Here is a 13,758-nt window from a genome sequence, read left to right as displayed (position 1 = left end):
TAGGGTTGTGGTGCCCCACTCAGCCTTGGGAAGTCAGCCATCTCTGGAAGAGCCTTAAATCCAAATGTGAACAGGGAACTCAGTTAATAAAACCCAGGGTCACTAGAAAGACCCTTCAACATTATGTAGCTTGAGCCTTAACTCCCTGGAACGATCAAGTTTTGAAGGCCTTCCTAGGGATGCTTCTTAGGAAAAAACAAATTACATGGCAAGCAGTGAGAATCCCTGACCAATCATCTAATTCATCAAAGAGAAAACGCAAATGGTAAATAAATCTCTGAAAAATTTCCAGCCTCACTAATAATTAAAGAAATGCAACTGAAAAGAACATGAAGTCCAATCTCACCTAAAGGAGATGTCAGAGTGGGAAACAACACTAGATAAGGAATCAAAGAGACCTAGGTTCAAGTTCTAGGCTCTGCTATGCTACTAACTTCCTTAGTGACCTTCAGGAAATGACTTCTCTTTGGGCTTCCGTGTCACCTGTAAAATCAGATGGCTGAACTAGAGGATTTCAAAGATTCTTTCCAGCTATAACCTTCTATGATTCTATCATTTGGGAAAGGTGTAATTCGACAAAACATAATGTTATAGAGGTAATGGGGAAACAGGACCTAAGATCATCAAGACTGGAACTAGAGAGGACCTTAGAACATCTAGTTCACCTCCTCATTATGCAGATAAGAAAACTGAGCCACAAACTGACTTGCTTGAGGTCCTACAGGTAGTAAGGTAGAATTTGAACTCAGATCCTCTCTGTCCCCAACCAGGGCTCTTTCCATGGTACCACTCCTCTCACAAGCGACAGTCACAATGAAAGTTGGTACAATATGTCCTATGTAGTACAATATGCAATGAGTCATAAAACTGGCCAAACCCCTTGAACTCATTCTTTGGAATCTATCCCAAGTAAATGAGGGAAAAACAGAGACCTATTTGTATAAAGATGTTTATAGTCGCATTATATATGATAGGGGGAAACTGGAAATAACCTAAATGTCTCTGTTGGAAAATGCTAAGCAGATCTTGTTAGCTACACCACGGCAGCAGGGATTACGTGGCCAAGCGGAAGGACAAACTCAAAGAACAAACAGAAACTTGGAAAGATCTATACACGATAAAGCAAAATAAAGAGCAGAACCAGGAGTTCTGTGTGACCAGCCAACTGCAACTTTGTTGGAAAAATGGTATCTGTACACATGTGACTATAAGGGTGCCAGGTGGTCAAACAATAGGTTGCTGATCAGATGCCATCAGGACTTGTATGTTAACTGGATTTTTTATGGTAAAGGTGATGGCAAACATTTTTTTTTACAATCATCCGCTACTTCAGATCATCCTTGACAGCACTGTTTGGCCAAGTTTAGACTGTTTGGCAGGGTGAGCACCATGCTGGTTCAATGCCATTCTTCTCACATAAACCAGGAATGGCAAAGAGAGATTACATTAGAAGTGAAGCCATATAGGGAATACCTAACCCCTCCCTGCCCTTTGTGAAGTCCCTGGAAGACCTGTATTTAAATCCAGCTTCAGACAATTGTTACCTGTTACTGTGAGCAAATCACTTAACTTCCTTCTACCTCAGTTTCCTCAACATAAAAATGTGGAATATCATAGAATTCACGTCAAAGGGATGTTGTGAGGACTAAATGAGATATTTGTAAAACATAGTTCTTAGCACATAGTTGATTAATAAATGCTTATTCCTACCCCTCCCCCTTAAATTAGTGGCATTTGAGATTGGAAAATTCAAATTTTTTCCAATTTTTAATTCTTTAGTCATTCTTTAGTAATTTTGTAATAATTCTTTAATTATTAATTATTCCTGAATTTAATTATTCAGAACTGACTCATATAAGTGAATAGTACATAGCACTTTTCTTGAAGAAAATTGAAATATTTTATAAACAAGATCTCATTCTTCCTCACTGCATCCCTGAGAGGTAGTTAAAGGGAGATTTAAAAAATTCTAAACTTCTTATGAATGGTAAAATAGGCACAGGGTAGGCAAGGAATTTCCCAAGATCAAATGACCCTTCTCTCTTTTCACTTAGATGAAATTCATCAGGGATTTAAGTGGTTGAGGAAGAACTTTGAGGACTAACTCTGGCTAATTACCAATGACTGAGAAATTTGGGTTACCAGGAAGAAGAGTTAAGACACTACAACGAGCCCATTACAACTCCACTGGTATTAGTTTCTTCCCAAGAATATCCTTGTATATGTAGGTGTATAGTAGTTATAAGAATGATAGAATGATGTGATTTCAAGAAAACTTTGTCAGTCAATCAACAGGCATTTATTAAGACATCTATCATATGCCAGGTACTGGGGGAATACAAAGGCAAAGAATCAATTTCTTAAGCATTTGCTCACAGTTCTGGTAAAAAGTCAGCCACCTCCATCTGTCCTGTTAGCAGCTTGATTTTTAATTAACAACCATGTATTTTCTCTCCTCTCATGTCTCCTTACCCTAATGGAAAAAAAAGAAAAAAGAAAAATGCAACCTTTATAACAAATAGGCATAATCAAACAACCTCCCTCCCCAAATGTCTAATTCTCCATTTTGAGTCCATCACCTCTTCTTGGAGAGATGGATAGTATGCTTCATCCTCAGTCCTCTGGAAATGGTCTGGGTCACCAAACTGACTAGAATGAATAGTTTAAGTTGATACCATTACTTCCCAAGTAGTCCACCAGGTTTCACACATCTGGACTCCTCCCCTTCCTGATCTCATATCAGGATCTCTAATCAGGTGAGCTGGAATGCTTTTATTAGGGAAGAGCTACCAGCATTTGTTGGGGGAATTTCTCAGCCTGAGTTCCTAGAGAGAGCTCAGGGAGAAGCTCTCTTTCTAGTGGGTTCATTATTTTAAAAGTCAAATCAAGAGAGTAAACAAACAGAAAGGAAAAGAAATATACTAGCACACCTACCCACCCAATACCAATGAGATCATTGGGCTTTTCAAGCCCTTTAGAGTATAGAGCCAATCAGCAGCATATTGGTCACTGGACCAAAGGAGTGCTGTTCTGCCATATTGGATTTCTGATTTCTAATCATGGGAGGCTCAGTCGTTTGTTGTATAACCTTGTTCTACCAGGCCAGAAGTGTAGCTGGAAAGCCCTTTCCAGAGAAAAGAACAAGGTTGTCATTTTAGTCTTTCAGGATATTTCTAAAATGGTATATCTATATATTGCTGTCAAAAGAAAGTAGATGAATTTGGCTTACCAATATCCATGCCAGCTCCCACAAACTCTGACCACAGTCAGTGGTCTTCTCTGCCTCTGCCTCTGCCTCTACCTCTCCTTCTGCTTCTCCCTCTCCTCTCTCCTGTGGGCTCTAATATCCTAGAGGGAAGGATAGAGAGTCCACTACCATGCAGATGCTCCCCCCATGGCAGGATCTATGGTAATCAGGCCTGGATGTCTTTCCAAAGTCCCTCATAGTACTCCTTTGTTCCAGTAATTCAGAAAGCAGATCATTCTGTCTTTTCAAAATGCCTACCTAGTACACAAAAATCATGACATCTCATCCCATTTAAATCTTGGCACATTCTCTCAGCCCTTTGATTTGGCTCCAAGTCCTTTTGGGTTCCAAGAAGAAGCTAGAGAAATGTAATCTAAAACTTTGTCTTCTCCAGGTAAGTTTTACTTGCTTAATATTATTTGGACCTATGATTTCCTTGCAATAGGGAACTCCCAATAGGTAAATTCATTTTCCCCCAGGCAGGTTAATTATTTCTGTAATGTATAGAATCTTTGTTGTCTAGTCACTGAAAGAGGCTAAGTGAGTGATTTGCTGAAGATGACACAGCCAATTTGTCAGTGTTGGGATTTGAACCTAAGCCTTCCTGGCTTCAAGATCAGCACTGGGGGTCTGGCAGTACTGGAAGGGGGCAGCTAGGTGGCTCAGTGGATTGAGAGCCAGGTCTAGAGACAGGAGGTCCTGGGTTCAAATCTGGTCTCAGATACTTCCTAACTGTTTGACCCTGGGCAAGTCACTTAATCCCCACTGCCTATCCCTTACTATTCTTCTGCCTTGGAATCAATATACAGAATTGAATATAAGACAGAAGATAAGGGTTTAAAAGAAAGGATTAGGGGGCAGCTGGGTAGCTCAGTGGAGTGAAAGTCAGGCCTAGAGACAGGAGGTCCTAGGTTCAAATCCGGCCTCAGCCACTTCCCAGCTGTGTGACCCTGGGCAAGTCATTGACCCCCATTGCCCACCCTTACCACTCTTCCACCTATGAGACAATACACCGAAGTTAAGGGTTTAAAAAAACAAAAACAAAAAAAAAAAAAGAAAGGATCAGCTCTCTATCTTCTATGCCACGTTGCCTTTTGTTGTTATTAAATCCAAAATACATCCCCGAGATTGCCAGTGCTACCTCTGTTTCTGCACCATCCTCCAGCTCCTGAACCCCAATCAAGTCTTCTCCAAGGGAAGAAGAAAAACAGGAAAGACCTTTTCTGTATTTCCATGCCCCTTCCTAGCCACAGGAGCAATAATGGCCCTTCCAAGCTTCCAGGGCAATACTAGCTCCCCTCATCCAAATAGGCTCAGTTTCCCCACTCAACACTACCCCCTCCTTGGAGAAGCAATTTCTAAGGAACAGGTGAAAATATGAAAATAAATTCTTCTATCATCCTAGTTAGTACAAATTTTCAATGAAATAAATTCAGACTTTTATGAAAACTTCACAAAAACACGACACTGCAGAGCAACACTACATGCAGCAAACAGATGTCAATATGAAGTGGACAAGGAGAGATGCTGAATGCGTGGGCACAGTGCCAGAGAGCAAACAGACCAATGCTACGGTCACTGAGCCAAGCATGCAGGATACAGGACACAGTGCTGTGGATGGTCACCTTTCATCCCATCAGCCAATAGTGTGCCATGTACAATCTCACGCTGGCAAACTTGTGCAAGCAGTAGTGACATACTCCATTACCATTGTGTACAGTATGGTATTCATCCGCAAAATCCTGCAATATAGCGAAAATTCTGCAATATAGAATTAGATTTTTTTTAAACCCGTGAAACAGTGAAGCCGTGATAAGTGAACTGTGGTATAGTGAGGGAAGACTGTATTTTTAATACAGCTCTTAGAAAGGAAATGAAAATAAACACAGATAGCCTCCCCATATTGCATGAGGCTTGGCGTGACGACACTCCATCCAGGATTCCTTTTAGGTCAGATCTTTACAGTAAAGCAACGCAAAACAAATATGATAATCAAATAAAGCAAATCAACCAAGTCTCAAGGTATGAAAATGGTTGCTGTTGCTGAGTAACTAGAATGTGGGAGTGTGAATATTGTGATGAAAGCCATCACTCCTAGAAACATTTCAGGAAAATTTCCTGCTGATAACAGTGAGTCTGAATGAAACACCTTAGAATCATAACAGCACATTTTCTCAGCCTTGATGGCATTAAACAATATCTTTGAGACTCATTAGTTTACTTTAAATCTGGGCAAAATGCCCCTGCTAAGGGTTCGGCCTTGGCTGTACCAGGCAGCTGTATTTCTGGCCAACAGTGTTAACCCTCTTCCTGCTGGTTTACTGAAAGCTCAAAGCTTTTTCAATAAGACTATATTGCTTTTTAAAGAAAGGTGTGAATTACGAAAAGGAGTCAACGGCTTCCCACAATGAGCCTTTAAAATGTCTGCAATACCTACTTCTCCATCATGAGAATCAAAGGACATCATATATATGTATATGTCAGCAACAAAAATTAAATGAACAGGGGTGACTAGGTAGCATACTTGGGACAGGAATATCTGAGTTCAAATTCTGCCTGTCAGTTTAACATTGCCTCTCCTTGTCTGTACCTTCGCCTTGTCTGTACAGGTTTGTTGTGAGGATCAAATGAGTTAACAAATGTGAAGCACTTTGTAAACTTGAAAAATGCTACAGAAATGCTATCTATAATAAATAGTTGTTGTTCAGCCCTTTCTGACTCCTTGAGGTCCTATTTGGGATTTTCTTGGCAAAGATAAGTGGAGGGTTTGGCATTTCCTTCTCCAGCTCATTTTTACAGATGAGGAAACTGAGGCAGATATGGGTTAAGTGACTTGCCCAGGGTAACACAGCTCATAAGTGTCTGATGATGGATTTGAACTTGGAAAGATGTCTTTCTGATTCCAGGTCTGACACTCTATCTACTGTACCACCTAGTTACCCTGGATGAGGAAGACCTGAATTTAAATTCTATCTTTGTTAATCTACTGACTATTTAATCAGGGGAAAGTCACTTATCCTCTTAGGATCCTAGGCAATTCTCTGATGCTATAGATTGTAGAGAAAATAGGGTGTTTTCCTATTCCTAATAAGGAATTCCCCACAGTTGATTCAAACCTAGCCTCAGATATAAGTTGTGTGACCTTGGACAAGTGATTTAACTTCTGTTTGCTTCAATTTTCTCAACTGTAAAAGGGAGATGATAGCACCTACCTCTCAAGGCTGTGGTAAAGATCAGAGAAGTAGTATTTGGAAAGCAATTAATACAGGGCCTGGAACATAATAAGTACTATATAAATGCTAGCTAGTACTTGATGAAATTACTATCTTAGGCTTCCCCCTTCCAGAGTCGAAGGATCATCTTTTACTTTCCTTGGCTCGCCCAGATTTGGTCACACTGAGTCATATTTAATCTTAATTTTTCTTGAGGAGCAGTTCCAGATTTCTAGGAAGATGAAGCAATAGGTTAAATAAGACTAAGAGAAATATCACTGTGGGAAGGCAGATCACCTGGCCCCAAGAGGTCCATATGAGACATTCTCCCCAGTCTCACATACAGCAGAGACTTGTCCTCTCTTTGCAGACACTGGCTGGTCTCTTTTCCTCCTCACTTCCTCAACCCACACTGTACAAAACCCATGCCCTTTCCTCTGTTGAAGACTTTTTTTTTTTTAATTAAGAGAATTACCCTGGGCTAGTCACTTAACCCTCATTACCTAGCCCTTATCACTCTTCTGCCTTGGAACCAATACTTAGTATTGATTCTGAGACAGAAAGCAAGGGTTTAAAAAAATCTTTTTTTTTTTTAAATCGAGAGATTACAAACAGCAACTGTCAATAAAAACAAACCTTTAAACAAACAAAGAGATAAAAATGTTACCCCTAGGCCTTTACATCTAACAGAGAACAAAAATATCCCCCAAATACAAGATTTTCATCCTGTGAGTGACTTGGTTTTTCCAGAAGGGAATGGGTGCAGCAAACAGGCTTCTGGCTGGTGAGTGAAGCAGGGCTGGTTGCTGAAAAATAATGTTCATTCTCTGTGTTTTATTTCCCTCAACTTTCCAGGGGACTGAGTGGTGGCTGTGCTCCCCCAGAGGAGCCAAAGCATGACCCCAAGATTCTCTGCTAAAAGCAGCAAGGTCCTCCTACACATTCCTCCACTTGGAGGTTGTTTGTTTTTTTTTTAACCCTTACATTGAGTCATAAAATCAATACTAGTATTGTTCCAAGGCAGAAGGGTGATAAAGGCTAGGCAGTGGGAATTAAGTGACGTGTCCAGGGTCACACAGCTAGGAAAAATGTCTGAGGCCAGATATGAACCCAGGAATCTCCTGTCTCTGAGCCTGGCTCTCTGTCCACTGAGTCACCTAGCTGTTGCCTTGGAGATTTTATAGGGAAACTGGGAGGAACTTTTAAAAATCTTCTAATCTTACCACCTCACTTGACATAAGAGAAAACTGAGCCCAACGATGATGAGGGGAAGTGATTTTTAACTCAAGGCCATAGCAAGCAGCGGGTCTGGGATTCGAACCCAAAACCTGTAATGGCCTCATTTGGGAAACAAATTTCCTCTAAAAGAGTGAAGTCTGTAAGTCATTTGTACCTTAGCATTAGTTGCTTTAAACCTTTTCAAGGATATCCTTTGGGAGTTTTCTCTAAGAGGAACAAAATGAGCAAATGTGAAAGATAGTTTTAAAGTACAAAACACTACACAAACTAGAGCTTTAGTCATAGTAGCAGTCTTCTTCTTGGAGTGATTTTTTTTTTTTTTCATCTTCTCATATTCCTCTCGAGCCTTTTACCGGTCAGAACAGATGATCCCTAAAAACCTTTCCCATTCTAAAAGCTGAAGATTGTCGTCCTTTTATCCCAACAACCCCATCCCTCTTTTCTCTTGCCACTTTAAGGGCCTCCCGGCCGGTGACTATATCAGAGGATTCAGAAGTTACCCTATTAAGGAGCTGACCTAGAACCCAAGGATCTGGGGCTGTTGAGTTACTCAGATTAAGTGCCGGTGGGCTGAATGTTAATTACAAGCTGTTAGCTTAAAACCCGGGCAGGTGAGGTTTGAGAAAGCGTATTTGGTATAGTTCACTGCGACTCCCTTATTTCTCTGCAAGAATGAATTTCGTCCTAAGCCTTTGTTAGTGGGACTTTTTAAAATACATCCGGGAAATGAAGTCGCTCTTTGGCTAGCATGTGAGATCTCATAGGAGTTAAGGGGGAATGAGTGCAGGTCCTAGAAGGTGGGACTGTGGACTCTAACTGGTTTTAATATCTCACAGACTCGAAGACTTTCTTCACTCGCGATACAAGTGGGTCCTGGAAGCACAAGCTGAGGGTTACAGAAGTGGGTAACATTTAAAGAAAAGCCCGTCGGCGCATTTTGACCTCTTAGTGGCTAGAGGGAAACTGACAAGTGGAGGACCCACATTTTCCACTCTTCTGTCTTTGCTGCAAATGACTGACTAGTACTTTGAAGCCCTGTCTGCTGAGATGGAAGGAAATAAGGGGAAGCCTGACTCGGAGCTGGAACAGACTGTCGACTCAACTAGTGAAATAGATGCTGGGAGTCCAAGAGAAAAGGATAAAGAAGCAAACAGTAAGGGATTGCAGAAAGGACACCAGAGCTCTCTTCTGCCTTCAACAAGTTCAAGTTCTTCACCAGAGTCCACAAGCTCATTCCAGACCCCAGAGAAGATGTGTGAGATTCACTCCTCATTGGCTGGTGCGATTTCCCAAGGGACGCCCCAGAGGCTCTCCAGTGAATATACCTCAGAGGGGTCGCTCCAGTGGCTCTCCAGTGAAGATACTCCTGAGGGGACGCCCCAGAGGCCCTCCAGTGAATCTCCCTCGGAGGGGACGTCCCAGAGGCTCTCCAGTGAATCTCCCTCGGAGGGGACGTCCCAGAGCCTCTCCAGTGAATCTCCCTCAGAGGGGACGTCCCAGAGGCTCTCCAGTGAATCTCCTTCGGAGGTGACGTCCCAGAGGCTCTCCAGTGAATCTACCTCGGAGGGGTCGCCCCAGAAGCTCTCTGGTGAAGATACTCCAGAGGAGCTCTCCAGTGAATCTACCCCCAAGGGGACGCCCCAGGAGCTCTCCAGTGAATCTACCCCCAAGGGGACGCCCCAGGGGCTCTCCAGTGAAGGTACCCCCAAGGGGACGCCCCAGGGGCTCTCCAGTGAAGGTACCCCCGAGATGATGCCCAAGCGGCTCTTCAGTCAAGATACCCCTGAGGGGACGCCCCAGGGGCTCTCCAGTCAAGATCCCGGTGAGGGGCCGTCCCGGCGACTCTCCAGTGACAATACACCCCCCCAAAGCCTGTTCAGAGATAGTCTTCCCCTGACGCCAGAAAACTCCCTAGAACACAGTCCTGTGACCACACATTTACTTGACATCTCTAAGACCCTAAGAGAAGCCTCGAAAAAGTTGCAACTTTTTGACACTCCACGTACCTCCAAGGTAAGCATGTTAAGGAGGTAATAGCTAAAGTCTGGCTTAAATGGTTCCTTTTCCAAGACAGATGCTTTTCATTTTCTTAGGGGGAAATCCCACCCCACCCGTCAAAAAAATCATAATCACCTTCATATTTCCATTTAGTGTTCTATTTGTGAATCTTGTCAACAAACATTCATTAAGAGCCTACTATGTGCCAGACATTGTGTTAAGTACTGGAGACACAAAGAAGAGTAAAAGATAGGCCCTGCTCCTGAGGTGCTCCCAGGGACAGACAGCATGGAAATAATTTTGTATAAGCCTTATAGAGGATGAATTGAAAAGACATAATAAGGGGAAGGCAGATCAGGAATGAAAACAGGCAAGACTTGAGATGGAATTTGTACCACATTATGGAGCTCTTCCAGTAGATCCATAAAAAAAATAATTTTCAATATCTTTCTTTTCATACTATGTACATTTCTTTCTGTATTCCTAGAGAGAGCCATCCCTCAAAATGAAACAAAAACCTTTTGAAATATAAGAGGGGAGGAATTAAACAAAATTAACCAATACATTTTTTAAAGTCCAACTTTATTGCAATGTTCAATACTTGTGGATCTGACCTCTGCAGTAGGGGAGGGAAGGTTGCCTTTTTATGACTTTTTTTATTAGTTAAGTTTGATCATATTTCTGAAATGTTCATTTTATTTTATTTTATATTTATTTTAAAATATTTTTCCATGTTTACATGATTCGTTCTCTTTCTCTCTCCTCTTCCTTCCCCCTCCCAGAGCCTACAAGCAGTTCCACTAGGTTGTACAAATGTTGTTGTCACTTGATACCTATTTCCATATTAATCATTTTTGCTATAGAGTGATTTTTTAAGGCCTAAACCCCAAATCACATGCCCACATATACATGTGATAAATGATATCATATATTTTGTTTTTGCATTTCTATTCCCAAATTTCGTTCTTTTGTTCTGTGTCTGTCTGTGTCTGTCTGTGTCTGTCTGTGTCTGTCTGTGTCTGTCTGTGTCTCTGTGTCTCTGTGTCTCTGTGTCTCTGTGTCTCTGTGTCTCTGTGTCTCTGTGTCTCTCTGTCTCTCTGTCTCTCTGTCTCTGTGTCTCTGTGTCTCTGTGTCTCTCTGTCTCTCTGTCTCTCTGTCTCCCTCCTTATCTTCTGTCTTGGAATAAATACTTGGTATTGGTTCCAAGGCAGAAGAGTGGTAAGGGTTAGGCAATGGGCATCAAGTGACTTGCCCAGGGAGTGTCTGAGACCAGATTTGAACCCAAGACTCTCCCATCTCTAGGCCTGGCTCTCAATCCACTGGGCCACCCAGCTGCTTTCTCTCCCCCCCCTCCCCCACACTCCCATAGTTATTTCTCTCAATGCAGATAGCATTCTTTTACACAAGTCCCTCAGGAGTGTCCTGGCTTGTTGCATTGCTACTAGTAGCAAAGTCCATTGCATTGGATTTTTCCACAGTCTTTTACTTTCTGTGTACAATGTTCTTCTGGTTCTGCCCATTTCACTCTGCATCAGTTCACTGAGGTTCTCCTAGTTCATATGGAAAGCCTCCAGATAATCAATCCTTACTGCACAATGGTATTCTATCACCATGATATATCACAGTTTGTTCAGCCATTCCCTAATCTAGGGACACCCTCCTCATTTTCCAATTTTTTGCCACTACAAAGAGTGTGGCTATGAATATTTTTGTACAAGTCTTTTTCTTTATCTCTTTGGGGTACAAACCCAGCAGTGGATGGCTGGATCAAAGGGTATGCATTCTTTTAAAGCCCTTTGCACATTGCCTTTTCCAAATTGCCTTCCAGAATGGCTGGATCAATTCACAATTCCATTAGCAATGTATTAGTGTCCCAATTTTACCATATTCCCTCCAACATTTATTCTTTTCCTTTACGGACATATTGGCCAGTCTGCTAGATGTGAGGTGGTACCTCAGCATTGTTTTGATTTACATTTGTCTAATTATGAGAGATTTAGAACACCTTTTCGTGTGCTTATTGATGGCTTTGATTTCTTTATCTGAAAACTGCTATTCATGTCCCTTGCCCATTTATCAATTGGGGAATGACTAGATTTTTTTGTACAATTGACTTAGCTCCTTATAAATTTGAGAAACGAGACCTTTCTCAGATATTCGAAATATTCATTTTTGACTGTTTAATTTTCTTTCCATTTACATTATAATTCTGTATGTTATTTTCCTCATTTTGTTTGTTTTCTTTTGCATCAGTTCTTTCTCTCAATGTGGAAGTTTTTCTAGACTTCTCAGTACTCATCACGTTTGTATTTTTTATAGCACAATATCACATTGTGTACCATAATTAATTCAGCCATTCTCTATCTGATGAATAGCTACCTTCTTTTCAATTCTTTGCTACCACCAAAAGTACTGCTATGAATATCACTTCTGTTTTCCTCAACTCTGTATAATGGGGATAACAGCACTTACCTTAAAGGATTGTTGTGAGGATCAAATGAGATAATATCTTAAGTTATTACCACAGTATCTGGCGCCTAGAAGGAGCTATACATGCTTAGTCCCTTCCCTTATGATATTTGACATCAATGAATAATTCAATTTTTGGAAGTTCACCTTTTGAAGGCTACTTATATTGATCCCTTAGTTAAAAAAAGTTTTTTTTTCTAAAACCCTTACCTTCTGTCTCATTGGTTCTAAGGCAGAAGAGCAGTAAGGGCTAGGCAATGGGGATTAAGTGACTTGCCCAGGGTCACACAGCTAGGAAGTGTCTGAGGTCAGATTTGAACCTAGGACCTCCCATTTCTAGACCTGACCTTCAATCCACTGATCCACCCAGCTGCCCTATGATCCCTTATTTTTAACATTTATCATTGGCCAACATCACTTTTTTGGCTCCTCCTTCCCCCACTGAATTGTTAAATAATAGCAGTTCAGCAAAATGGTGTTTTCAGTTCTATAAAATGGGAGCTGAGAGAGTGAATAAACTATCCTTACTGTACATAAAGCGAAAATGCTGTTTATTTTTTGCAGATTATTTATTGCAGATCAGAAATAAGGGTTTAAAGTTACATGCAAGGAGATGAAACTCAGTAGCCTATCTGCTGTTTTCATCAAGTAGCAAAATCCAAGGCAGCTAACTTTAATGAACTCTTATGGGTCCCACAAATGAATGAGTATAGGAAAAAAATGTCCTGGAATGAATTCAGAGTACTTCTAGAGCTGGAAGAGATTTTAGGCAAACTAGTCTAGGAGCTCTTAAGCTGTTGGTGTCATAGACCTCATTGGCCATCTAAGGCTCTCCTTTTCAGAATAATAATATTTAAATACATAAAATACATGTTAAAATACATTTTAAAAAGCCTCCTAGACTTAGTTCTCTTTCATCTTTTCAATGCCAATTTTCTCTGTACAATCCTCTTTAATTGGCCTTTTAATTTGCTTTAATAGGATGACAAAAGAAATCATTTTCAAAATACTTTAAAAATTCATGGACCCTCATTAAGAATTCCTAATCTAGTTCAATGCCTCCATTGTACAGAAGAGGAAATTGAGATACTGTAAGGGATGGGAAATGGCCAGTTTTATCTAACTTGCAAATGTGGTAGAACTAAGATTCAAACACTCGTCTTTTGATCCTCTAAAATCCCAAACTTTATACAACACCATGTTTGGACCAGAAAATTTTGTTTTTATTTCTTTAATCTTCTATGTGCTCAATGCTGGTGAACTAATTCCAAATTATATTTTTAGTCATGATTTGTGTATGATATTTGGTCAATTATAAAGTTTCCCCCCCATTTTTCATTTAATCTTTCACAATTCTTTTATGTAAATGTCATCATTCAATTGTTTCAGATTTTGTGACCCAGTCCTTGGGTTTTTTTTGGTAGAGATATTGAAGTAGTTTATTATTTCTTACTCCAGGGGCAAATAAAGTTTAATTGGCATGCTCCAAGGCCACACAGGAAGTTTCTGAGGCTGGATTTGAACCCCAGTTTTCCTGACTCCAAGCTCCCACTTTTATCCACTGAGCCACTGCTGCCACTTGAGATAAATTTG

General features: G+C 40.9%; 1 protein-coding gene across 1 annotated transcript in view; it reads left to right on the top strand.

Annotated features, from left to right (window-relative positions):
- Positions 1–8,745: 8,745 nt before the first annotated feature.
- The window catches only part of WEE2 (WEE2 oocyte meiosis inhibiting kinase), a 66,586-nt gene continuing 61,573 nt past the window's right edge, over positions 8,746–13,758 (top strand). Inside the window, exons 1-2 of the mRNA XM_044679006.1 lie at positions 8,746–9,130; positions 9,293–9,711. Coding sequence (XP_044534941.1) covers positions 8,746–9,130; positions 9,293–9,711 — 804 coding nt within the window. The remainder of the gene's footprint in view (positions 9,131–9,292; positions 9,712–13,758) is intronic.

This window comes from Gracilinanus agilis, chromosome 5 (assembly GCF_016433145.1).
Source record: "Gracilinanus agilis isolate LMUSP501 chromosome 5, AgileGrace, whole genome shotgun sequence".
In the NCBI taxonomy this organism is placed as follows: domain Eukaryota; kingdom Metazoa; phylum Chordata; class Mammalia; order Didelphimorphia; family Didelphidae; genus Gracilinanus; species Gracilinanus agilis.
The sequence above is the reverse complement of the archived record's forward strand: the minus strand, read 5'-3'. Positions and strand labels throughout refer to the sequence as shown.